At 39.2% G+C, this 27,853-nt stretch overlaps 1 protein-coding gene across 1 annotated transcript in view; it reads left to right on the plus strand.

Moving 5' to 3' along the window:
- Positions 1-27,853, plus strand: part of SYCP2L (synaptonemal complex protein 2 like) — a 70,678-nt gene continuing 42,825 nt past the window's right edge. The window contains exons 1-13 of the mRNA XM_007466416.1: positions 1-48; positions 1,655-1,792; positions 1,881-2,000; positions 4,884-4,988; positions 5,395-5,419; positions 9,794-9,879; positions 9,990-10,078; positions 11,802-11,836; positions 12,958-13,100; positions 15,135-15,187; positions 16,068-16,113; positions 18,255-18,347; positions 18,446-18,506. Of these exons, the coding sequence (XP_007466478.1) occupies positions 28-48; positions 1,655-1,792; positions 1,881-2,000; positions 4,884-4,988; positions 5,395-5,419; positions 9,794-9,879; positions 9,990-10,078; positions 11,802-11,836; positions 12,958-13,100; positions 15,135-15,187; positions 16,068-16,113; positions 18,255-18,347; positions 18,446-18,506 (1,015 nt within the window). The 5' untranslated portion in view covers positions 1-27. The remainder of the gene's footprint in view (positions 49-1,654; positions 1,793-1,880; positions 2,001-4,883; positions 4,989-5,394; positions 5,420-9,793; positions 9,880-9,989; positions 10,079-11,801; positions 11,837-12,957; positions 13,101-15,134; positions 15,188-16,067; positions 16,114-18,254; positions 18,348-18,445; positions 18,507-27,853) is intronic.

The raw sequence follows: 27,853 nt of genomic DNA on the forward strand, positions 1-27,853 counted from the left end.
TCTGTTCAGGAAAAGGATGGGAGCGGCATGGCACAGGATGCTTTCTATGTAAAGATCAAGTTTGTGTTCTTTGTGTGCTCTCTCTAGTTCTGTTTCCTGGGCTGTCAGCATACTTTTTCCTCCAGTTGCTCAACAAGAGGCAGAAGAATCCTCTTCTCCTACTTCCCTAATCTCTCACATCCAGTTTATCACCACGTCTTGTCAATTTTGCCTTTGATTACCCTACTAATATCCTAATCTATTTTGTACCTAGCACTGTTCTAGGTGGAGGTAGACAGTATTGAACAAAACAGACACAATTCTTTCTTTCATAGAGCTTTCAACCTGGCAGCGAGTCAGAGACAGATTAGAAACAAAAGTAAGGTAGTAGGAAGAAAAGGAACGGGGTGTTGTGATGGAGAATAATTGCTGGGGGAGGGAGGCACTTGACTAACTTTAGGTCCTGGAAGACCTACTTGAAAAGATGATACTGAAGCTGAGATCTGAGGGGTGACAAGGAGCCAGAATGGTAAGTGGTGGGGAGAAGCAGTCGAGGCATAGAACAGCCAGTGCAAAGGCCCTGAGGCAACGAAGAGCTTGACTTATTCTAGGACTCAGCAGGGCAGGCAGGCAGGAGAAGCTGACAGAGATCAAATCGTGCAGAGCCTTGCAGACCAAGGCCAAAGGTTTGGATTTGTTCTGAGTATAGAGAAGCCAGGCAGAGTTTTAAGTAGGAAGAAGCCTGAACTGCTGAGTCAGAGAATCTGAGTGTGAATCTCAGCTGGGTGATCTCATACAGCCTATTATTATCCCCAGATAAAGAGTCTAACCGCTAGATTGGTGGTGAGGATTAAATAACATCTGCAGAACACTTAACCCACTTGGCTCAAAAAAGCTTACTATATGGTAACTTAAATCTGTTTAAATGTTTAATTTCAAATGCTGTCTTATTATTTAAATCAATACTAAGAAAAAGTGGAATTTCAGGCTGTATGTAGTAAAATGACTCCTTATTAAAAGAATATTGTAATTTAGCCTGTAGAATTGGACTGCATTTTAAAAATATCTTTTGTAGCACAGATATTTAAGAATGTATCCGTTATTCAAATATATATATACACATACACACTTAGAAATAGGTTTTAACAAGCTTTCAGGCAGGAAAGTTCAATTTCATTCATCATGGCAATTTGGATATTTATCAATTGCCTTTAACTTTAATTATTACTGTTGAATTCATTTTCTTCTATTATGATCATTTATGTAACTTAATGAGTGATGATAGGCTTGAATTTTATAGTGTTTAGAGTAGCTCACATTACTGAGGATAAAGTCTTGAACCACAGATACCTGTAATTCAGGTGTAGTTTTCCTTAAGTCAGCGGTTCTCGAAGTTTAGCATGATGAGAATCACCTGATGGGCCCTGCTCCCAGAGTTTGACTCCTAACAAGTCCCCAGGTGATGCCCATGCTGCTGGTGGTCCAGGAACCACATTTTGCCAACTACTGTCTTAAGACAACAAAATCATTGTCTGCATGATTACTGTTCAAGATATAACTCTCTATATTTACCTTCTATTTCTGCACTGAATTATTATTGATAACGACAGAAATATTACTGTGAAATAAATGTTCTTGGGGAAATATAGTAATTTTCATACTATCAACTTTCCAGCTTCAGTCACTTATTACTAATACATTCCATGATGAAGGATTTCAGAAAATAAAAGAATATTTTCGACAGAGAGAGCGCCACGTTCCTCAAAAATATAATAATCTTTTGTTACACCATCTTGACAGATCAATAAATAAGGCAAGTGAGTTGTTATTTTGGTTTGTAACCGGAATGCCAATGTGTAACTACATGTAAGGTTTTTAACTTAGTGTGGTCTAATCCCAAGGAGCTGGATAAAAATAAATTTCAGTGTGCTTCACTCTTGCTGAAATGTGTTCAGCGATTCTTCATTGATGGCCTCAAAGAAGACGAGCCTTTGCTAATTCAGCAGGGACTGATCCCAAAGATAAGTGTCATCTTTTCATTTTGTATGGATTTGGGTAACTTAAAGTTTAACTAGAGAGGATTCAGTTGCCTAGTTTGGTATTTTATGTTCCTTTGAAATCAGATTTGAAAAGGAATCGGTACCAGGGCTTGTTGCCTACATCCAATCAAAAATTAAGTTCCACATATGTTTCCTGATGTGTGGGGTGGGCAGGGCGCTTTGGGGAGTGTACAGGAATAAGTCGGACACAGACCTCCCTTCGACAAGCCAGTGCGGTAATAGAATGTTTTTAATTAGTGGATTTAACTTGGAGATATAGGATGGAGAGAGTGGACTGTTACACACTCCCCCATTACTATGTTAATAAACTTTATCAACAAGATTGGACCTGGATAAATTATCAAATACTTCCCCTAGCCACAGCCCACTTCCCAACTTTCTAAAATCCTAGCTGAGTCTGAAAAAAATGCCAAAATACTTTTTGCTTATTCTAAGTCACCCCAGTTACGCAATTCTGACCTGTTCTTAATTAATCAGGAGGTAACATCACGCGTGCCTTACTAATGGCATCTGGAAGCAAAGCGGAGTTTGCAAAGTCTCTTGCTGCATTTCTCTTTTTTTCATGATAAGATTTGCAGCCCTGTGATTGATTATTGGTGAGAACATGAGGGCAGAAGGGTGATCTGGCTGCCATTAAATCTCTGATTTACCCCCTGGACTTTAGTACCTGAAGTTTATCAAGATCAGGTTGGGCAAAGGAAATGTCTCTGTCCTTTTTCACTTTAAAATGCCTCTAATTATGGGGCTGCCCCTCCATGGGGGGGATAGAGTAAACTCCAGGCTTTCCTAACTTCTCTCAGGAACTTTAAAAGTGTTTGAGGCTAGGGTAGCGGGTGGGTGGGAGTATAAATCTCAGGGCTGTATTTATGCAAGCCGTGTATATTTCATTTTGAATTATAATTTCATTTAGCCCCATCTAACTCCCTGATACACTTACTCAGGCAGATATAACAGGAAGCTGAGGAAAAGAGCAAAAACTCCAAAGGAAATGGGGCAGGGATGTCCCAGGGGTACTTTGGAGCCTTAAGCTGATTTGGGGGGATGAATTGGGATCTGCTCCAAACTGAAATTCCTTTTGAGGCTTAAGAATGCCATCCCAAGGTTGAAAGTGTCAGACCACATGTCTCCACTGGAACTTTGAAACCAAATAGGAATTTCCACATCCCACTGGAATTCTAGCTGGTGATGGAAATGCCATAGCCATAATTTAAACACATTCTAAAGCATGTACTATTAATTCCTGTAGGTTTTGGCCAAGGAGAATAGATTGATATTATCAAAGTGGATGGGATACTAGATTTTACACTTCTAAAGCCCACTGTGTGTGCAGGCTCAACATTAAGTGTGCTGGGAAGTTATTCTCCGTAGAATAAGAATTTCCTACAGAAAGGAGCATATTTGGCCCCTGTACTTGAAGATCCAGGAGGATTAACTTGTCCTTTACCATATGCTTAATGAGTAAACAGCTATTGCATCTGTCAGTAACCATCTGGCTTCTGGTAATGACGCAGCTGTGAGGGCAGCTGGTATATGGGTTACCATGTATGATCACGGCACATAAATGGCTTCAGAGTGACCTCCTAGTACAAGTCTTGATCAAGTAATGTGGCATTTTCCCCACTTCTCTGAATCTATACTCAGCCAGTGTACTTTGGTGGGCTAGGAGGGGGACAGGATTTGGGGGCATAAATAGAATAATGACAAAAATGTATTTTAAAGCATAGAATTTTGAGTATGAACATAGGGAGGGAGAAAATGTCACCTTAGCGGTGAGTTTTGCTGTGTAGGGGGACGTTTCTTCCCTCGGGCTATTGGAGAAAGGTTTGCTTCAGGAGGCGGATGATTCAATCAAATGCAAATATTTGTCTGTTTTGAGATAAAAGAAGCATTGTCTAGTGACTTCCAAACCTTGCTGTACCTTAGAATCACCTGGAGAGCTTTTAACGAGATGCACTGCGTGGGTCCCATCACCAGAGATTCTGATTTTCTGGATCCACGACGGGTCCCACGCATCAGGGCATTTCAAAGCTCCCCACGTTTTCCTAACGTGCAGCCAAGATGGAGAGCCGATGGGTTTGTCCATGGTCTTCAGCTGGTACCTTGGGTTCCTGGCTATAAAGTGGACAAAGTTTCCAAGGCCCCACTCCTATAAGAGTTGCTCATCACAAACTCATGTCAGTAACTTCTTGGTCAACTGATGACTTCTAACTAGGATTTTTTCTTTCTTTCTTTTTTTTTTTTTTTTTTTTTTTTTTTAAAGGGAAATACGTTCCAAAGATGGCCTTCGCTTTATTGAATAAGTATGTTCTAGGAAGGTTTATGTAAGTTAATTTTAAATCACACCAGTTCTAGCAATGTAATATGAACTTGGATATATGTTCCTATGGGGAAAAAATCTCCAATTAGCTGGAAGCTTTTGACAAAAGGAAGGTGGCCAGGCCTGAGGCATGTGTACTGTACTCGCATACTTCTGGAGCACTTTCTAAAATCCACACGTCCTTTGATATTTGATGACTTGTTTTCTGCAGCCTCCCAGGTAACAGGAATTTCTCCTGTGTAGACAAGGCTCATTTATCTCTTAACCACTCACTGCCCCCTTTACAAGCCTTTCTAGTGTTGATGATCCTGGCAAAGTCTCCAGTTCTTGCTGGTATCTGACAACTTGTTGCCACTCTGTAGCAGTCTGATTCCATTCTGGAGTGTTCTAGATGGGGGCCTCAAAACCAGGCCTAAGTGAAATGGAAAAGGGTCTTTAAAATTATAGAACTCTGTTGTGAAATGTTATTGAATGAGCAGTAGCTATTCAGTCATAGAGGTTGCATCAGTGTTTCTTCTCTTGTGTACATGGTTTCCTGGTTTGAAAGAACAACAGGATTTCTGACCATGACAGACCTAGCCTCGGACACATATCTGATTAATGTGACAGAAGACTTTTTTGACACAGCCTTGGTAAGGATGAGGTTGGATGCTTTACTGAGCAGATACCATTGGTAATTTGTAGGAATCTTCAAGCTGTTCATAAAACTTGTGTTTTTCTAAGATGTGGGTTTTACTAAAAGGCTCTCATATTTTATTATTAGAAATATTATATGAAATAGTAACAAATGTATATAACCAATGTTATAGAAAAATGAGGTGATTTATTTTCAAATATATTATTCACCTGATGGGAGGTGATAGGCTGATTTTAATAAAGTAATTGAAAGTCAAATAGGATTTCTCTAAATTTTTTTCTACTGTAGTTAAGGTCAACTCCTGCCTGTTAGAGAATTATCAGCATTAACACATTAATGTTATAGATTATAATGCTTTTTAAAAATAATATGAGCTTCACTTTTTTCTTTCTTTTTATTAGATTATTTCCAGAAGTAGTAGTAAAGGTAAGTGTATTATTACTACTAGCTACTAGTGTATTATTAGCTACTAATTGGCTGTTATTAATAGAATATTAATACCTTTCATTAATAGAATATTCCTGTTTAGAGAAAAGAATATTTATCTAAATGATATATAAAAGTGAAGTGGGTTTAACTATTATATTTGCATTAATTGGCCATCTTATGGTATTCAGATTGTGATGCTGAAATGAATTTTGTTGGAAAGTGTGTCTCATTTGCCTGCGGTGTGTCTTTATTTAGCTGCTCCAGCCACCGTTTGGCCATTTAGCTCCAATCAGGGATGGAGAGCCACTTCCGTCCTTCCAAAACAGCAAAAGTTAGCTATTACTGATTTAACTTGGAGCCTATTCTCATGCCTTTCTCTGTCTTTCAAGAGCTCAAAAGGTAGATAATTTGGAGGTTAGGGCGATGATGTTGTTCAGTGTGGCTCATGTTAAAGGTAACCCAACAAACACTTTGAATTATGAAACTGTGGGGCCATCTTAAAATTGTCCATCTTTTTATTTTTCTTTTGAAAAGCTGTTATTAAATTGACACTACATTCTACAGTGGATGGTATCTTGTAAATTGAGGACATTTAGTACTAGAAGCTTAAGTGTGCATGGTGCTTGGTTGATTTTTAAAAAGAGGTCTCCATAATCTAAGTCAGCGGATCCAAATACTTGCAAGTCAGTTTTTTCTGGACTTCATAAGTGATAGCTCCTGTCTCTAAAGTTGGTTGATAAAATACCCAGTGGTAAAAACTACTTTGAATTTTGTAACTTTTAAAAATAAACTTTGATTGATTTACAACAGTGTGTGTTCACTGCATATTTGAAAAAAAATACAGATGAGAGAGATCTGTTGAGCCTATAGCTGTTGCTTGGACCACTTAATAGGTTCATATAGTCCCTGCAATCACTCCATTGTCCCAAATGGAGGAAACACTGCTCTAGGTGACTGTATTAGTCAGCTCATGCTGCCATAACAAAATACTATGGGCTGAGTGGCTTAAACAACAGAAACTTATTTTCTCACAGTTCCTGGCTTGCAGAAAGCCACCTTCTTGCTGTGTCTTCACATGGGTAGAGAGTAAGCTGCTCTCTGGCATCCTGTAAAGGCACTAATCTCATTATGAGGGCCCCACCCTCATGACCTCACCTTACTGTATGTGTTTCATTTTTATGATTCCTTTGTTTTGTGCTTTGCTATATGGATTATATTTTCTTTCACTATTTGCTCCTCTCTAGTGATTTGAATGGCGTATGTCCTAGTTTTATTCTTCTGGTTGCTACTCTTAATTTAATTATCAACATCAACGTGAGAGTGCCAAAATGATAGCACCTGTTTCTTCTTTATGTCTGGCAAGGAATTCAACATGTTTTTATTCCTCCTCCATTTTCTACCCAGATTTAATTTAATCCAGGGTTTTAGTCCTGTATTTTATATATATATATATATATATATATATATATATGTCTTTGTAAATAGTATTTGCTCTTTGCCTTGTATTGCAATCTTATTTACAGTAGTTATTTAGGGCTCACTACCAACTTGTTTATGGCCTGATGTTCTCATTCTTGAGTTCTTTATTCTGCTTTGCCTCCATCTGCTGTAATACATTTTGAAGAGGTTATTAGGGTATGTGGGTGGAACATGGTCAGTGCTTTTTATCATTTAAGAGTGTTCTTGTGGCTTTTATCCAATATAACTCTTGCTTTGCAGAGTCCAGAGTCTCCCCTCAAAACTGTTTCACTGTCTTATATTGAGTGTTGTGAGCACACGTGCACACATGTTGTTTTATGTAGCTCTTCATGAGTTGTTTTGAAATCAGATCTTACTTTAGCTTGGGAAATTTTATTCTTTGATAATTTTATCAGTTAGAGCAGGGCTTCTCAACTTTGGCAATACTGGCATTTGGGTCGGGTTGGATGATACTTTGTTTGCGGGGGCTGTCCTATACATTATAGAATGTTTAGCAGCATCCCTGGCCTTTACCCACTAGACGTCAGTAGCAGTCCCTACTACTCCCCCAGTGGGACAACATCTCCAAATATTGCAAGAGTGCCATAGGAGAGCAAAAATCACCTCTAGCTGAAAACTGCTGAGTTAAAGTGCTTTCAGTATATGTAACAGGATATCTAGTTCAAACAGCCTTAAGTGCTAAAGATGACTTACTTTGCTCAAGGAACTAAAAAGTCAGAGACAGGAAGTTTCAGGAGCAGTTTGGCTGTAGCTAGGCTCTGTTTCCTGCAGTTCTTTCTCTTCTGCCTCCTCCGAGTCTTGTGTTTGAGCTCAAGTTGGTCTCCCTTGGTGGTTGCAAGATGGCGGCCAGCAACCAGAGCCGTGCTTCCTGGTTCACATCTGGGGGAAAAACGTTCACTTTCCTCAAGCGGCAGAAGAAAGCCCTAGCTTGGCTCTGCTTGTGTCCCCCTACCTCCACCCCCTTAATGAACCCATCACTGTGAAAAGATGAATGGGATGCCCCTGCATCGTTTAAGCCAATGAGGATCCAGCCCTGCAGCAAGTTAGTCCCACCCAAGAGCATACTTGTTACATCAGAGAGGAGGTGGGAAAGGATGATTACAGTTACTCTTTCTATTCTCTTCTCTTTCTAAGATTATCTATTATTCATCCATTGCATCTTCTTTTTTTGCTACTTTTTTCTTGGGAGCAGATGCTTTAACTAATTCTGCTCTCATTGCTTCCACTGTGGACTTCAGTTCTGCTCTTCTCACATCTTTGCTTCCTTGAAACCCGTGGGTGGTGGTGATCTACCTCTGCTCTCAGATTCATTTCTCTCTGCCTTCCTCTCTCTCTACTTTGCATAGAACAATTTCCTAGGCTTTTTAACCAACTGGTTGCCTGCCAGGTTTAGCCAATGACAGGAAATTGGAGGTAGGAAGGACATTTCTCCCGCTCCCTTCTGCTGAGGTGCTATCTCTGGGAGTGGCTTATTTGTGGCTACAGCATTTGCTAGGTGACCTTCATTCCCGGGATCTGGTAATACCACTTCCTGCCCGTGGCTTTCCAGGGATGTATAGGGGGTGGTAATGGCTACCTATGTTTTTGTAACTAATTCCCTGTATTAAATTCTCTCAGATTGAAATATCTAGAATGGCTTAGATTTTCATATTACTTATTTCTTTCTCATTTACTTCTGTGTTCATCTTATACTGTTGCCTTCTCCTACAAATCTAATTTTTTATTTCATAGAATTCACATTCTTTTGAGTTTTGAGATGATAAACCAGATGCTTTTGATTTGGCTTCCCAGCTTTTCTATCATCTTTTATTTCCTGAAGTAAGCATTTTTCAAAAAGTCACTTTTTTGCTCCCTCTTAACTTATTATGCTTCTTCCTTTTTCATAGGGCTATATTTGTTAGTTTCTCTTTACTACTTTTTAAGTGAAAAGGTCGAATGACCTCTGATACTTGCTGGTTAACAGAGTGCATAAATGTCTCTAGGGTCCCCTGCTGTCCACCTGGGTCACCTGGGCTCTGTTACAATCTCTCTCTCAAGGTTTAAGCTGGCAGGCAAGTTTTTGGCTCAGCCCCTGGCCACGTTTCTTGTTTCCAGAAATCATTCAGCCGTATCAGTGGGGCTTTTTTGGACTGAAGAGGGATCTTTTTAAAATTTCTACCCCCTGATTTGCATTCCCATAATTTCATGAGTTATATAGGGATTAAAAAGTATGCAGTGTGTGGTTAAAAGAAAAAAAATTCACATATACAAATTGCACCTCTGAACTTATCAAAGTAATGTTAGGACTTTACCATGAGTTTTTGAAGTGTACACTACCGCTGTCATATCTAAACACAATGTGCATAAATGAAATAATAATTTATTGTTTAATAAGCATAAAGCATTACCACATACCTTGTTTTGTTACTACGTTCTGACATAAGCAGCCATTGACGTTTCTATGATTAAGCTATTTAACAAAGACCGACGCTTTACTCGAAAATTCTTGCTTCTGTTAGCATAAGACCGTTATAAAATTTTTATTTCTGTAAAATACACAAATGTTAGAAATGCACAGAAACAGTGGGAAAGTATGTACAGGAGCTGCCCTTGCACATTGTTCATTCTGGACAAAAAAGTAGCTTTGCCTGAGATGCAGTGATCACAGACAGTCACACTTTGCACGTACTGCTGCTGTTTACCTCAGTGGGCATCTATGCCGTGCAAATCGATTGTGGCCTGGGGGTTTCTAGATCTTGAAGCAGGCTGTGATTTGTCCCTTGCTCAGCCTACATCATTTCTGAAATGTTGACTGCCCATGGCTGTTCAGCCTTTGCCTCTTCCTGCTGTGCAGGAGTCCTTTCCTTATTCTTTTTTAGCATCAGTTTGATTCTTTGAAAATTCTGCTTTCAGGGAAAAGTCAGATGTTGGGTTCCTTCATACTTACCTTAGGATTTCTGGTGACAGAAGAGAGTGTAAATCATTTGATCCAGCAGGAGGTGAGTTGCAAATAGTGCTGGTAGCAGTTTCCCTGGACCCCGTGGAGAAGCTTGTGCCCAGGTCTCCGTTTTGTTTCTTCCTTGTGAAAACCTTCCCCAACTCCCAACAGGCACTGAAGACCTTGAACTGCATTTTGCAAGGTGTACCTCGGGAAGAGAGAAAACAACTTGTCTTGTCGGAAGGCTCGTGTCGTCTTATGTACGTGACCTTGGCCCAATTAGGTGGTGATGTAAGGGCAAAATCTTTCCGGGTTGTGGCACCTCAGTCTTTGTTCTCCTTGGGTGTTTGGGGTTGTTGTTTTTCTTCCCCCCATCAAATTTGTGCAGTGAAATGCTTTCTCAGGCTATAGATTATTTTTCATTGTGAATGTGAGCCGGATTAGTGACTCATGGGAGAATGTTAAGAGTACAGACTGTGGTGCCAGACCTCAGGCTTCAAATCCTAGTTTGGCCACTTATGCTGGTTGCTCCTCTAGAGCACAGTCTTAGCTCACTACACCTCAGTCTGCTCATCTGTAAAATGGAATCAACGTTAACGCTGATCAGTAGAGTTATTGCACAGGTCGAGTCAGGCAATCCATTGAATGCCATTAGCACATTACCTGGTAGAGAGCAAATGCTTAAAGGTTACCAGCTATTACCTATACCAATAGGGCATGTATTGCTTTTCAAGGGATGGGTTTTGGGGTTTTTGGTGACCCACTCACGATTATGTAGTTCCTGGGACATAGAAATTTGGAGAGAAGGTTGTAGTGTGTGACCATGGGAAGAACAATACCAGCACCCTGTTTTGAAATCTGAACCTAAACCTGTGACTGTGTGCTGACCACCAACCAGCATTGGTGACATCCCTGTGGCACACCATCATTCGAGGGGCATGCAGCCATGACTAGCAAGAGGCAGGGTGACCCAGTTTATCATAGTGTAGACCTGAAATACGTGATTGGTGAGCATGGAGCTCATCATGTTTGTCCATTTAATTTGTCTTTGCAGGATGCAGTGTTTTCTCTTAATTTTTCCTACAAAATATTCATTGAATAGATTAGTTAATCATTACCCTTAGTGGTGTATTTAGATCTGGAGAGAAGCCTACCTGATGTTTTCTCCTAAGTCTTCAAACTAATGCAGTGGTCCTGCCTTACTGTTTGAGTGTTCTAGTCTAGTTCCTGAGTGTTCTTCACTTCAAGTCAAATGTAAAATCTGCAAACATAAAAGTAAGCAGAACTCTCAGTTGGTGCTGTTCTAAGGCTTCTATTTAATTGTGACAAATCAATCCATTTATTATGAGAAACTGAACTACTACAAGATTTCTTAAATCCATTCTTTAGCGTGAGAGTTATTTCAGATATTAAAAAATCAACATCAACACTTGTTAGCATTTAACTGAAATTCTTAAGTGAATATGCAATATGGGAGTCTGTGTTAGTTACAATAATGTGATAACTTAATCCCATTTCATCTCTAACTTAAATTTATCAGTTTTTAAAATAAGTTCCAAAAGCTTATAGGAAAGACCCACAGCACCTACTGTATCATTTCTTCCAGGTGTCAAACTATGTTTAAAAAAAGAAAAAAAGAGGGTATGCATCCTCACAGGCTGGTGAGGTGACTGTAAAATTCCAGGATCTTAGCATTTGATGAAGCCTCAGAGATCATCAAATTATAATTCACTTTACAGAGGGAGAAATAGAACCTCAGAATGTATAGTAGCTCTAGCTTCTTTGTAAAAAGTATATGTAAGTCATTAATATATAAACTTGACAATTTTTCCAAAAAAACGTATTTGTGACATTGAGGAAATTCTGACAATGACTTTGAAATACTTTCAAAAATATACATCTTGGATTAAAATTTTAATGCCAATATAGTAGAGTTTTACTTATGTTCATCTCAGTAAAATGAAATTTATCTAAATGTTTCAGGAAAGACCTTGCAAGGACAATCTTGACTGTGGGTGGTAAGAAGTATTAAGAATTTTAAATGTTAGAATGTTAAATATTGGACATTGGGGGTTTTATGAGCATCTTGGAACTATGGGGAATAAGTTATGGTCAAATTAAAAATAGAAGTTAGGATCTTTATATTTAATTTATGATGAAAGAGTTAAGCGTGCTAAAACCATAAAGAATAATTAATGAATATTCCTTTACTCACCAATGAGCGTAGTCAAATTTGATCCTTTTTCCACATTTGCTTCAAATCCTTTTTAAAATAAATCAGAGTTACAGATAAAGCCCCTGTGTCCAGATCCCCATCCAAGTCCCCTTGCCATTTGTAGAGGTATTCCTTTGACTTGGATTTGTTTTTCATTTCCAAGAATATTTTTGTACTTTTATTCTGTGTATTCACAAGCAACATACATTATTGTTTTTGCAAATTTAAGTTTGCTTATCCAGCGGCAACCTGCTTTTTACCTTTAAAATTGTTTGAAATCTAAACATGTCGATATGTGTAGTTTTGTTTATCTGCTGTGAAATACAGTTTCTTAGGATTTTATTTTTATAGATGTATTTAAGGCTGGATAAAGCTGCTTTTTAAATAATTGAGGTACAGTTGATATATAATATTATATAAGTTACAGGTGTACAATATAGTGATTCACAATTTTTAAAGGTTATACTCAATTTACAGTTATTATAAAATATTTGCTGTATTCCCCATGTTGTACAATATATCCTTGTAGCTTATTTTATACCTAATACTTTGTGCCTCTTACTCCCCTACTTCTATCTTGCCCCTCCCCCCTTCCCTCTGGTAACCACTAGTTTGTCCTATCTGTGAGTCTTGGACAAAGTTGCTTTTGGTGAATGTTTTAATATATCTAAAATATAAGTTGCAGAAATATCATTTTTAAAAAATTTGTCATATACTGACCTATCATTTGGATTTCCCCCTAATATTTCTTACAGATGAATTTAAATGATTATAATTGCTCCAGGATATGTCTTTCTGCTTATAAGACACAATGCTAGTCTTCTAAGATGGACCTTCTTAGAGCAAATGCTGATCTGTGGAACTCATTTTTTCTTTTGCTTTGTGCCCAGAATTATCCATGTCTGCCGTATTTTTAATCTCTAGATTATGACCAGCAGGTGGCTCTTTGTGAAGCATTGTGTAGACTGACCATGAAAAAATCAAGGGAAAACTTTGTCCATCAGTGGTTTGAAGATGATACCATTGCTGAGGCTTTCAAAGAAATTAAAGATCGAGAATTTGAGACGGTGAGATTCTTGGTCATGAAAATTCCATTTAATCAATATTTATGAAGCATCCTTTCAGCGCCTTCCTGCATGTTGGGCTCAGGGGAGGATTTTTTTCTTAAATGTGATTAGGTCGCCATTCTTAAACTTCCTGTTTCGCACTTATGTGAAATAACTTGAGGGTAATAGAAACAGAATATTTGTGGACCAGTTACCAGCATACAATTAGGACATCTTTACAGGAAACTTAGCCTGGAGCCAGAGCTGTGTGAGTTTGATGGATCCAGTCAGAGACAGTGGTCATGGAGCTGGAAGTGGTTTTCAACAAACCTTGAAGGGTAGGGAGAGTTGGAGAAGAAAAGAATGTGCATTTCGGCCTTGCAGAGAGTAGCTGGCATGATGACAGGAGGCTGAAGCTGGCATGGGTGCTCTGGTAGCAGAGGAGTTTTATGGGGAGCTTGTGTTGTGAGCCCTCCAGCCTTCACAGTTTGGAAGAACAATAGTTTTCGGTGTCTTCCATGCAACCCGGCCTCACTGTGATTGTGTCCTCAAGTAGCACAGACGTAGTTTATGGCTTTGCTATATACTCACCTTTATCCTAAAATAGCTAAAATGTTTTCCCTCTCCTTTAAAAAAGTTCTTAAATGAGGGTGATTCTGTAGGAAAAGCTAAAATTATTAGTAACAGTGCTCATGTTGAACAAAGCCTTTCTGGTCAAAACTGCTGAGCACTTGGGATTTTATTAAATCCGAACCTTCAAATATATTATGAAATATGTTAAATTTGACTTTAAGCCTGTTGCCAGATCTGCAGTAGTTGTTTAGCCAGGATGCAGTTTGATCTAAATGGGGATATCATGAGTTGGGTTTGGGTCCCACCTCCCTGACTGATGTGATGTATACATTTTGGCAAAGTAGTTGACTTTTGTTTTTTTAATTGTTTTTTAAAAAAATTTTAATTGAAATATAGTTCATGTACCATGTTGTATGTTACAGGTGTACAGTATAGTGATTCACAATTTTTAGAGGTTATAGTTCCATTTATAGTTATTATAAAATACTGGTTTTATATTCCCTGTGTTGTGCAATATGTCCTTGGAGCTGATAGTTGTCTCATGAAGCTTGAGTGTTCTTACCTGTAAAATGGGAATAAAACCAACTTCGGAATTGTGGGAATTAAATGAGAAAAACTAAAAGTGCCTGAGATGTTGTAGACACTCCAGTATTAGTTTCCTTTCCCCGCTGTGTGATTCTCTCATCTGCAGGGAAATTAGGGGAACATAAGACAAAAGTAATTATCCTCTTTCTCAAATTACTTTCCCCCTAGAGCCATCAGCTTCTTAGTGGAACTGCTTTTAGATGAAAGTTCACATTAATGTCCATTTAGTGCTGAATCTAGACACGGAGTGTGAGGACTGTTTGACTACAACAGACAGTCCTTGCTAACAAAAGGGATAAAAGTCTGGATCAGTATCTCTTTGGTTTTAGAAAATTGGGGGTAACAGTCTGCCTCCCTGGTCGCTGTTGGTTGGGAGAACTATAAACGTATTCTTTATTCTTAGAACCTTTAGTGGGAGAGAGATTCCAGGAAGGAGCAGGTTAGAGAACTCCTGATAAGGAAAATCTACAGTGGTTAAGTACACCAGGATAAACCCCAAATTGATAAGTTTCATGGGTTTGTGGTTGGCTTGTGCTGGGGAGATGGCAGGGAGATGGATGCCCTGTGGGTTAGTCAAATATTACAATCCAGGTCATCAGTAAGAGGTATTTCTCTTGTTTGTTCCTGCACATAAAACTGTTGGAGACCTAAGCATTCCTCAGCTGCAAGTCTCATGGCTGGGGGTTCAGAACATGAGTCTGGAGGCTCCTCTTTGTGACACAAAGTATTATTTTAGTTATCGTGATTAATAATGAATCTTTGTGAAGTCTTGTGATGTCACTGGATCCTGGAAATGTAGTAGCGAACACTGGCCTCTACATGCTGCAAAGGGTAGTATTTAAATTAAATATCTTGATTTTTTTTTTAACAAAAAAGTTTGCATTATTTACTTTGAAGGATTGTAGACGGTTTCTCAATCACCTAAATGACAGACTTGGTGACCAAAGAAGGTAAGACGTTTCTCTGAGCTTTACTTTATTGACTAATTCTATTCTGAAAATGTCTAATATTAAAAAAAAATCTAGGGGACTTCCCTGGTGGCGCGGTGGTTGGGAGTCTTCCTGCCGATGCAGGGGACGCAGGTTCGTGCGCCGGTCCGGGAAGATCCCACGTGCCGCGGAGCAGCTGGGCCCGTGAGCCATGGCCGCTGAGCCTGCGCGTCCTGAGCCTGTGCTCCTCAGCGGGAGGGGCCACAGCGGTGAGAGGCCCGCGTACTGCAAAAAAAAAAAAAAAAAAAAAAAAAAAAAAAAAAAAAGAAAAGAAAAAAGAAATCTAGGATCTGTTTTAGGAGAGAATGTAGGATACAGAATTTACTGAGCATTACCAAGTTATCCATTGAGTAGAAACCTCAGAAGATTAGACACATTCTGCCTAGTGATTCATTCGTGTGTGTTTAGAAATGATTTCTATCAGTCTTTAACATATTTATTTGTGATTTGGAACAGTTGTAACTTTATATCCTCCAGGGAGATTTTATGAAGAATGATTTCCTATAGATCTGAGGTTACTAGGGAAAGCCGTATTATGGACAGTTAAGTCCTTGATGAGAAAATATTGGCTAAATTCACTCCTTTCATTAGGACTCTTGCCAAGCAGCTGGGTTGAGGTATATATAATACTGGAAAACCTGGCTTGTAGACTGCCAGATGGAGATTTGAATTCTGCCCATGGTAGATCTCCATTTGTAGGTTTGAGAGCCCCTTTCATACTTTGTACCAAGGGACATAATGGCGTACCTAGTTATACGTGCTTGTTTATAGAACATCCGTAGGTCGTGTGTGCGGTCCATCCATATTTTATTTTGTTTTTTAATTGTGAGCTGTTTTGCAGGGTCTATTCATTTCCATGCATTGCTGCTTTTGCTGATGAGTTTGAGGTATGTTTGTCTCTCTTTCAGGGGCTGTGAGGGTGGGGGGTGTATAGTGAAACCCATAGGTAGCTTTACATCAGGCCAAACGGCTCTTGCTACACAGAAGGGCTTTTTTAAAAAGGGAAACTTGCTTCTCCTCTTAGGCCTCAACTCTGAAGCTTTTTATTGCAGAGCCCTCGTGTTACTTCTACATAAAGGAATTTTAGGGTTTATACTGCATTCATGAGGTCAGTTACAGGAACCTTGCCTTTTTTTATCCTATTGATGAGCAGCATTATTCACGCCTGGATTGGAGGGAATAGGGCAAGTCCATTGCTTCTTTCAACCCGGTAGACGCTTCCCACTCTATCCCCAGCAATTAGGGTCACTCTCCTTTCTCTAGATCATTCTGCCTTGTACTTTATAGTGCAAAATTGAACAGTCTCTTTTTCACCCCCTTCTTTGGTTTCTAGAGGCACAAGGTCCTTCCTGTAAAAGTGCCTCAACCTGCAGCATCTCAATTTCCGGGTAATCTTTTCATAGGTCTCTGAACCTGGACTGTGTTGAGGTTTCCTGGATCATGTCTCTAGAATGTTCTAGTTAACCATTTCATTGTTTTGGTTTGAGGGCCCCCTTCTTGGCCTCTGTGAGCTGAGCCGTTAGCTCACGACTACATTATACATTCTTTCTCTCTAGAACTAATTTTGGAAGCCTGATTCCTATATTTCAAGTCTGTTTTTCTTTCTGGTTGTCTGAGGGTTCCAATCTCTGCTTGCTTCTTCTTTCTAGGACTTCTAAATTTCCATCAGCTTCAGTAGGGGTCCTTACACTGGCTTCCCGTGATATAGACTTGTGTTAAAACCTTTGTTCCTATAGACGCCAAGGGGAGAAGGGGGTGGGTGGTGGTGGTGTGATGAATTGGGCGATTGGGATTGACATGTATACACTAATATGTATAAAACAGATGATAACTGATAAGAACCTGCTGTATAAAAAATATAATAAAATTCAAAACAAAACCCTTTGTTCAACTCCATAGCTGTTGTAGAGTAGACACATATGATGGAACAATGGCCAAGAAATGCTATTTACTGGAAAACAAGTGGAAGAATAGTTAAGTCTAGTGTTTGTTCCATTGTTGAGAAATAAAAACTTTGTATATACTTCCTGAGTATGTCTAGAACACATCTGGGAGGAAGCAAAGGCATTGTTAATGGTTCCCATGGAAAGGTACCTACGGGAATTTGAGGGACAGAGAAGGAGATATTTATTCTTTCTATTAGCATCATATTGTTTGAATCTGTCTTTCCTTTTTTTCTTTCTGTCTTTCTTCTTTCTTTCTTTAAGAACATATGTTTATTTTATAATGCAGTCATTTCTTGGTACCCATGGGGGACTGGTTCCAGGACCCCTCGTGGATACCAAAATCTGCGGATATTCAAGTCCCATGTATAAAACGGCTTAGTATTTGCATATAATGTACACACATCCTCCCATGTACTTTAAATCATCTCTAGGTTACATCTGATACCTAACACAATGTAAATGCTATGCAAATAGTTGTCAGTACAATGTAAATGCTATGTAAATAATTGCCAGCATATGGCAAAATCAAGGTTTGCTTTTTAGAACTTTCTGGAATTCTTTTTCCTAAATATTTTCAATCCACATTTGGTTGAATCTTTGGATTTGGAGCCCGTGGATACAGAGGGCTGACTAATCAATTAAAATAAAGATAATTTGAAATCTTCAGGTCTTAGCCTTATTCTAACACATGGTAAGCTAGATGGCAAGTCACCATTTATGTTTGATCACAGTACCTCCTTTGCTAGAAGTTTCTATCCATAGGCAGTGTGGATTGTTACTGCTTTAACATAGAACAATTTTCTCTGTGATTGGCACCAGAAAAAAAAAGTTTGTATGGTTAGAGTTATCTGACACGTTTAAACATCTATTAAATTGCTAGGTATAGTAGGGTTTTTCCAGAAATAGATTGGTTATATAAAATTGAAACCTTCCTCCTATTTTGCAGAAATGAGTAAGGCAATAAACGGTGACCCTATAATCTTAAAAGTAGGGTTGTTCTCAGAAAAGCAGTTCTGTTTTTAATGGAGTTATTTTCATTTGACCCTTTCATATGATATTAATGCTGAAATTATATCTTACAGATGAGAAAACCTGCAGATGAAAAATTAGAGAAATTTTGGATTGATTTCAACCTAGGAACTCAGAGTGTAACTTTTTATATAAACAATCCTGAGGTAATCATGTTCGATTCCTGTTTAGACCTAAGTGCGTAGAGAGTGTTCATATCCAAGTATGTGTTATGTGCTCATGAATTTCACTTATTTTTTCCAAGAGCGCTTTATGGGACTCAGTAAGACTTTTGAAGGAAGCAGTGATTAATTTCAGCATAATAGGTAAGATGTTAATTCTAAACTACCCTGCATTTAGTCCTGAGTATTGTTTCTGTTTACAGTTGCAGTGTATGTTTAGTTAATTCCCGAGCAGACTTTGCTTGCACTTGACGTGGAGGGGAGGTGGTGAGTGCTGTGGACAGAAGGCTGGGCTCAGGGCAAAAGATTAGTGAATCCTCCACTCTGTAACTTCGGGGTTCCATGACTTGCCTGGTTTTCTCGTTGTAAAAATGATTATGGTTCCTCAACAAACTGAAAATAGCATCACCGTATGATCCAGCAGTTTCACTTCTGGATATATATCCAGAAGAATCGAAAGCAGGACTCGAAGAGATTTGCATACGAACGTTCACTGCAGCCTATTCACAAGAGTCAAGAGGTAGAAACAGGGACTTGCCTGGTGGCACAGTGGTTAAGACTCCACACTCCCAATGGAGGGGGCCTGGGTTCCATCTCTGGTCAGGGAACTAGATCCCACATGCATGCCGCAACTAAGAGTTCGCATGCTGCAACCAAGGAGCCTGCGAGCCACAACTAAGGAGCCTGCCTGCTGCAACTAAGACCCGGCGCAACCAAAAAAAAAAAAAGGTAGAAGCACCCCAAGTGTCCATCGATGGATGAATGGATAAAGCAAATGTGATCTGTACCTACAATGGACTATTATTTAGCTTTAAGAAGGAAGGGCATTCTGATACTTGCTATAACATAGATGAACTTAGAGGACATCATGCTAAGTGGAAAAAGCTAATCACAAAAAGACAAATACTGTATGATTCCACTTACATGAGGTATCTAAAGTAGTCAAATTGATAGAGACAGAAAGTAGGATGGTGGTTAGTTACCAGGACTGCAGGGAAGGGGGAATGGGGAGTTGTTTAATGGGTACAGAGTTTCAGATTTGCAAGATGAAAAGGTTCTGGAGATCTCTTGTACAGCAATGTGAATATACTTAGCACTACTGAACTGCACACTTAACATTTACCTTGTTAATCATTTTTATGTTTTGTACCACAATTTTTAATTTTTTTGTAATTTTAAAATTTTATTTAAAATAAATTTATTAATTTTATTTATTTATTTTTGGCTGCGTTGGGTCTTCGTTGCTGTGTGCAGGCTTTTTCTAGTTGTGGCGAGCAGGGGCTGCTCTTCGTTGCGGTGAGCGGGCTTCTCATTGCGGTGGCTTCTCTTGTTGTGGAGCATGGGCTCTAGGCACGCGGGCTTCAGTAGTAATGGCCTGGACCAGGGCTCAAACCCGTGTCCCCTGCATTGGCAGGAGGATTCTTTTTTTTTTTTGCCGTACGCGGGCCTCTCACTGTTGTGGCCTCTCCCGTTGCGGAGCACAGGCTCCGGACGCGCAGGCTCAGCGGCCACGGCTCACGGGCCCGGCCGCTCCGCGGCATGTGGGATCTTCCCGGACCGGGGCACGAACCCGTGTCCCCTGCATCAGCAGGCGGGCTCTCAACCACTGCGCCACCAGGGAAGCCCTGGCAGGAGGATTCTTAACCACTGTGCCACCAGGGAAGTCCTGTGCCACCATTTTTAAAAATGGTTATAGTACCTGCCCTCCCTTTCCCACACACTTATATTAATAATTGGGTATGTACAAACTATGTAAATATCAGCCCTGACTCCCCCTTCTTTTTTTTCAATTAATTAATTTTAATTTTTGGCTGCATTGGGTCTTCGTTGCTGCACGCAGGCTTCTCGTGGTGGCTTCTCGTTGCAGAGCACGGGCTCTAGGCGTGTGGACTTCAGTAGTTGTGGCTCACTGGCTTCAGTAGTTGTGGCTCATGGGCTCTAGAGCGCAGGCTCAGTAGTTTTGGCGCATGGGCTTAGTTGCTCCATGGCATGTGGGATCTTCCCGGACAAGGGATTGAATCCGTGTCGCCTGCACTGGCAGGCGGATTCTTAACCACTGCGCCACCAGGGAAGCCCTGACTCCCTCTTCTTAAATCTCCGTCATTCACCTTTCTTCTCCTCTTGGTAGGTAGAGTTGAGGGGCATGGAGTCAGGAGTGATCCTTTTCTGGGTGGGTAGAAGTAAGGTATTGGTCCAGTTCAGTATTTCACATATAGTCACACTTGACCAGGATTCCTGAATTGGGTCTCTTGAAAAAACGGATGTTTTGAAAGTAACTCAATACACATAATCATTTTATACTTCCTTTCACAAAGGATTTAGGGCAGCTTGCATGTTTATAACGAAATAATAGAAATAGAAAATTGGAACCACAAACAAGAATAAAAATGTCTGTCAAGAAGGTTGATCTGGCCACCATGGAGATTCAAATTTGGTGCTTAGCACTTCCCTGGTGGCGCAGTGGTTAAGAATCCGCCTGCCAGTGCAGGGGACATGGATTGGTGCCCTGGTCCGGGAAGATCCCACATGCCACAGAGCAACTAAGCCCGTGTGCCACAACTACTGAGCCCACCTGCCACAACTACTGAAGCTCACACACCTAGAGCCTGTGCTCCACAATGAGAAGCCCGCCCACTGCAACGAAGAGTAGCCCCCCTCTCCGCAACTAGAGAAAGCCCGTGTGTAGCGATGAAGGCCCATGCAGCCAAGAAGAAAATAAATAAATTTAAATAAAATAAAGTTGTACAATTAAAAAAAAAAAAACAAATTTGGTGCTTAGCTTCCTGAAAGCCAGGGTGAAAAGTATAATGGATAACATGATTCTCATCATACAAATCCTGCAAAGAACAAATCCATCCTTCCTGGCCTTGAACTCTTAACTGAAGTTTCTCCCATGGGACTACTTAGGATAAGGTAATCCTCCTTCAGCCCTGAGCTTTCCTTGCTGGAATTTCTTGTGTACATAAGTTACTTCGGTGTTTTGTTAAAGGGTAATTTTTGATAAAGGTAAAATCATGACCCGCATACAAATATAAAATAAATGTGAGTAAAAGATTTCATTAATTAATGAGCAAATTAATAAGATGTAATAACCAGGAGAATACAAAGAATCACAGATACAAGCAATGCTGAAATTAATTTACAAACAGATGTACAACTAGACTGTTGCATTTCACAGACACAGTTAATTTGAATTTATATGAACAAGAATCACTTGCGTTATTATTTTTAATTTCCCCTGTTACATACTAGAAAAAGGGAAGTTTGGGCTAGATTAGGCAGTAAAGGAAGTGTCAAGAAGAGGAGAGCCTTTCACCGTGAAACTCTGGGAGAATGAAGGGACAGTGAAGACTGCCCACACTTCAGATGCTAATTGCAAGTCTCAGGTTGACCCCTGTACTTCTGACCAACTGGCTACCAATCAGAGGTTCCCACAAGCTCCTCCTCGGGTTTGAAACTTGCTATAATGGTTCACAGAACTCTGGGAAACACGCATTTACATTTACCATTTTATTATAAAGGATATAATAAAGGATACAGATGAACAGCCAGATGAGGAGAATACCCAGGGCAAGATCCAGAAGGATCCCAAGTGCAAGGGCTTTTGTTTCTGAGGAGTTGGGGGGCATCGCCCTCCTGGAATGTTTGTGTTCACCAACCCAGAGGCGCTCTGAACCCCATAGCTTGGGTGTTTTTATGGAAGCTTTATCATGTAGGCATTATGGAATATTAACTCAATTGCTGGCCCTTCTGCCCTCCCTGAAGGTTGGGGAGCTGGAAGTTCCAACCCTCTAACCATACCTTGGTCTTTCTGGCGACCAGTCCCCATCCTTTTGTTTTGTTTTCTAGAAATATCATTGATATGTAAGCAAAACTGTTTTTTTTTTGAATTTTATTTTATTTATTTTTTATACAGTAGGTTCTTATCATTAATCAATTTTATGCACACCAGTGTGTACATGTCAATCCCAATCGCCCAATTCATCCCCCCCCCAGCCCCACCCCCCCGCTGCTTTCCCCCCTTGGTGTCCATATGTTTGTTCTCTGCCTCTGTGTCTCAATTTCTGCCCTACAAACAGTTCATCTGTACCATTTTTCTAGGTTCCACATATATGCATTAATATATGATATTTGTTTATCTTTTTCTGGCTTAATTTCACTCTGTATGACAGTCTCTAGATCCATCCACAACTCTACAGATGACCCAATTTTGTTCTTTTTTATGGCTGAGTATTATTCCCTTGTATATATGTGCCACATCTTCTTTATCCATTAGTCTGTCGATGGGCATTCAGGTTGCTTCCATGACCTGGCTATTGTAAATAGTGCTGCAGTGAACACTGGGGTGCATGTGTCTTTTTGAATTATGGTTTTCTCTGGGTATATTCCCAGTAGTGGGATTGCTGGGTTGTATGGTAATTCTATTTGTAGTTTTTTAAGGAACCTCCATACTGTTTTCCATAGTGGCTGTATCAATTTACATTCCCACCAACAGTGCAAGAGGGTTCCCTTTTCTCCACACTCTCTCCAGCACTTGTTGTTTGTAGATTTTCTGATGATGCCCATTCTAACTGGTGTGAGGTGATACCTCATTGTAGTTTTGATTTGCATCTCTCTAATGATTAGTGATATTGAGCATTCTTTCATGTGTTTGTTGGCAATCTGTATATCTGCTTTGGAGAAATGTCTGTTTAGGTCTTCTGCCCATTTTTGGATTGGGTTGTTTATTTTTTTAACATTGAGTTGCATGAGCTGTTTATATACTTTAGAGATTAATCCTTTGTCCGTTGATTCGTTTGCAAATATTTTCTCCCATTTTGAGGGTTGTCTTTTCATCTTGTTTATGGTTTCCTTTGCTATGCAAAAGCTTTTAAGTTTGATTAGGTCCCATTTGTTTATGTTTGTTTTTATTTCCATTAATCTAGGACGTGGATCAAGAAAGATCTTGCTGTGATTTATGTCAAAGAGTGTTCTTATGTTTTCCTCTAAGAGTTTTATAGTGTCCAGTCTTACATTTAGGTCTCTAATCCATTTTGAGTTTATTTTTATGTATGGTGTTAGGGAATGTTCTAATTTCATTTTTTACATGTAGCTGTCCAGTTTTCCCAGCACCACTTATTGAAGAGACTGTCTTTTCTCCATTGTATATCCTTGCCTCCTTTGTCACAGATTAGTTGAACATAGGTGTGTACGTTTATCTCTGGGCTTTCTGTCTTGTTCTATTCATCTATATTTCTGTTTTTGTGCTAGTACCATGTTGTCTTGATTATTGTAGCTTTGTAGTATAGTCTGAAGTCAGGGAGTCTGATTCCTCCAGCTCCGATTTTTTCCCTCAAGACTTCTTTGGCTATTCGGGGTCTTTTTTGTCGCCATACAAATTTTAAGATTTTTTGTTCTAGTTCCGTAAAAAATGCCATTGGTAATTTGAAAGGGATTGCATTGAATCTGTAGATTGCTTTGGGTAGTATAGTCATTTTCACAATATTCTTCCAATCCAAGAACATGGTATATCTCTCCATCTGTTGGTATCATCTTTAATTTCTTTCATCAGTGTCTTATAGTTTTCTGAGTACAGGTCTTTTGTCTCCCTTAGTAGGTTTATTCTTAGGTATTTTATTCTTTTTGTTGCACTGGTAAATGGGAGTGTTTCCTTAATTTCTCTTTCAGATTTTTCATCATTAGTGTATAGGAATGCAAGAGATTTCTGTGCATTAATTTTGTATCCTGCTACTTTACCAAATTCATTGATTAGCTCTAGTAGTTTTCTGGTGGCATCTTTAGGATTCTCTATGTATAGTATCATGTCATCTGCAAACAGTGACAGTTTTACTTCTTCTTTTCCAATTTGTATTCCATTTATTTCTTTTTCTTCTCTGATTGCTGTGGCTAAAAATTCCAAATCTGTGTTGAATAATAGTGGTGAGAGTGGACATCCTTGTCTCGTTCCTGGTCTTAGAGGAAATGCTTTCAGTTTTTCACCATTCAGAATGATGTTTGCTGTGGGTTTGTCATATATGGCCTTTATTATGTTGAGATAAGTTCCCTCTATGCCTACTTTCTGAACAGATTTTTATCATAAATGGGTGTTGAATTTGTTGAAAGCTTTTTCTGCATATATTGAGATGATCATATGGTTTTTATAGGCTCAGCGGCCATGGCTCACGGGCCCAGCCGCTCCGCGGCATGTGGGATCCTCCCGGACCGGGGCACAAACCCGCGTCCCCTGCATCGGCAGGCGGACTCCTCAACCACCCGCCACCAGGGAAGCCCTGGAAAGTTTTTTAAATCATAAATGGATGTTGAATTTTGTCAAAAGCTTTTTCTGCATCTATTCAGATGATCATATGTTTTTTCTTTTTCAATTTGTTAATATGGTGTATCACATTGATTGATTTGCATATATTGAAGAATCCTTGCGTCCCTGGGATAAATCCCACTTGATTACGGTGTATGATCCTTTTAATGTGTTGTTGGATTCTATGTGCTAGCATTTTGTTGAGGATTTTTGCATCTATATTCATGAGTGATATTGGTCTGTAATTTTCTTTTTTTGTAGTATCTTTGGTTTTGGTATCAGAGTGATGGTGGCCTCATAGAATGAATTTGGAACTCTGCAACTTTTTGGAAGCATTTGAGAAGGATGGGTGTTAGCTGTTCTCTAAGTGTTTGATAGAATTTACCTATGAAGCCGTCTGGTCCTGGGCTTTTGTTTATTGGAAGATTTTTAATCACAGTTTCAATTTCATTACTTGTGATTGGTCTGTTCATATTTTCTATTACTTCCTGGTTCAGTCTTGGAAGATTATACCTTTCTAAGAATTTGTCCATTTCTTCCAGGTTGTCTATTTTATTGGCATAGAGTTGCTTGTAGTAGTCTCTTAGGATGCTTTGTATTTCTGCAGTGTCAGTTGTTACTTCTCCTTTTTCATTTCTAATTTTATTGATTTGAGTCCTCTCCCTCTTGATGAGTCTGGCTAAAGGTTTCTCAGTTTGTTTATCTTTTCAAAGAACCAGCTTTTAGTTTTATTGATATTTGCTATTGTTTTCTTTGTTTCTATTTCATTTATTTCTGCTCTGATCTTTATGATTTCTTTCCTTCTGCAAACTTTGGGGGTTTTTTTGTTCTTCTTTCTCTAGTTCCTTTAGGTGTAAGGTTAGATTGTTTATTTGAGAGTTTTCTTGTTTCTTGAGGTAGGCTTTTATAGCTATAAACTTCCCTCTTAGAACTCCTTCTGCCACATCCCATAGGTTTTGGATTGTTGTGTTTCCATTGTCATTTGTCTCTAGGTATTTTTTGATTTTCTCTTTGAGTTTGTCAGTGATCTCTTGGTTACTTAGTAACGTATTGTTTAGCCTCCATGTGTTTGTGTTTTTTACATTTTTTCCCCTGTAATTGATTTCTAATCTCATAACGTTGTGGTCAGAAAAGATGCTTGATATGATTTCAGTCTTCTTAAATTTACTGAGGCTTGATTTGTGACCCAAGATGTCATCTATCCTGGAGAATGTTCCGTGTGCACTTGAGAAGAAAGTGTAATCTGCTGTTTTGGGATAGAATGTCCTATAAATATCAATTAAATCTATCTGGTCTATTATGTCATTTAAGGCTTGTGTTTCCTTATTAATTTTCTGTTTGGATGATCTGTCCATTGATGTGAGGTGTTAAAGTCCCCCAGTGTTATTGTGTTACTGTCGATTTCCTCTTTTATAGCTGTTAGCAGTTGCCTTATGCGTTGAGGTGCTCCTATGTTGGGTGCATATATATTTATAATTGTTATATCTTCTTCTTGGATTGATCCCTTGATCATTATGTAGTGTCCTTCCTTGTCTCTTGTAACATTATTTTAAAGTCTATTTTATCTGATATGAGTATTGCTACTCCATCTTTCTTCTAATTTCCATTTGCATGGAATATCTTTTTCCATCCCCTCACTTTCAGTCTATATGTGTCCCTAGGTCTGAAGTGGGTCTTCTGTAGACAGCATATATATGAGTCTTGTTTTTGTATCCATTCAGCAAGCCTGTGTCTTTTGTTTGGAGCATTTAATCCATTCACGTTCAAGTAATTATCAATATGTATATTCCTATTACCATTTTCTTAATTGTTTTGGGTTTGTTTTTGTACATCCTTTTCTTCTCTTGTGTTTCCCACTTAGAGAAGTTCCTTTAGCATTTGTTTTAGAGCTGGTTTCGTGGTGCTGATTTCTCTTAGCTTTTGCTTGTCTGTAAACCTTTTGATTTCTCCATTGAATATGAATGAGAGCCTTGCTGGGTAGAGTAATCTTGGTTGTAGGTTCTTCCCTTTCATCGCTCTAAGTATATCATGCCACTCCCTTCTGGCTTGCAGAGTTTCTGCTGAGAAATCAGCTGTTAGCCTTATGGGAGTTCCCTTGTATGTTATTTGTCATCTTTCCCTTGCTGCTTTCAATAATTTTTCTTTGTCTTTAATTTTTGCCAATTTGATTACTATGTGTCTTGGCATGTTTCTCCTTGGGTTTATCCTGTATGGGACTTGCTGCGCTTGCTGGACTTGGGTGGCTATTTCCCTTCCCATGTTAGGGAAATTTTCAACTATAATCTCTTCAAATATTTTCTCAGGTCCTTTCTCTCTCGTCTCCTTCTGGGACTCCTATAATGCGAATGTTGTTGCATTTAATGTTGTCCCAGAGGTCTCTTACGCTGACTTCATTTCTTTTCATTCTTTTTTCTTTATTCTGTTCCACAGCAGTGAATTCCACCATTCTGTCTTCCAGGTCACTTATCCGTTCTTCTGCCTCAGTTATTCTGCTATTGATTCCTTCTAGTGTATTTTTCATTTCAGTTATTGTATTGTTCATCTCTGTTTGTTTGCTCTTTAATTCTTCTAGGTCTTTGTTAAACATTTCTTGCATCTTCTCAATCTTTGCTTCCATTCTTTTTCCGAGGTCCTGGATCATCTTCACTATCATTATTCTTAATTCTTTTTCTGGAAGGTTGCCCTTCTCCACTTCATTTAGTTGTTTTTCTGGGGTTTTATCTTGTTCCTTCATCTGGTATATAGCCCTCTGCCTTTTCATCTTGTCTGTCTTTCTGTGAATGTGGTTATTGTTCCACAGGCTGCAGGATTGTAGTTTTTCTTGCTTTTTCCATCTGCCCTCTGGTGGATGAGGCTATCTTAAGAGGCTTGTGCAAGTTTTTGACCAGTCCCCATCCTTAAGTCCTCCAACCCCCAGTCCTTTAAGCCCCACTTACCTCATTAACTTATAAAACACTCATCACCCCGGGCATTCCAAGGGTCTTAGAAGCTCTGGTGTCAGGAACCAGGGTCAAAGACCAAATATTAGAACAAAAGGTGATCCCAGCACCCCATCGCTTAAAATGTGTTTCAGGAGCTCTGTGTCAGGAACCAAGGCCAAGATCAAATATATATTTCTTATGGTGTCACAGATGGAAGAAGCACAAACGAGCAGTTATAAAAGTCTCAAAATTGGAAAGATAGTATACATTGAGTT

This window comes from Lipotes vexillifer, unplaced genomic scaffold, assembly GCF_000442215.2.
Source record: "Lipotes vexillifer unplaced genomic scaffold, Lipotes_vexillifer_v1.1 scaffold444, whole genome shotgun sequence".
NCBI classification, from domain to species: Eukaryota; Metazoa; Chordata; class Mammalia; order Artiodactyla; family Lipotidae; genus Lipotes; species Lipotes vexillifer.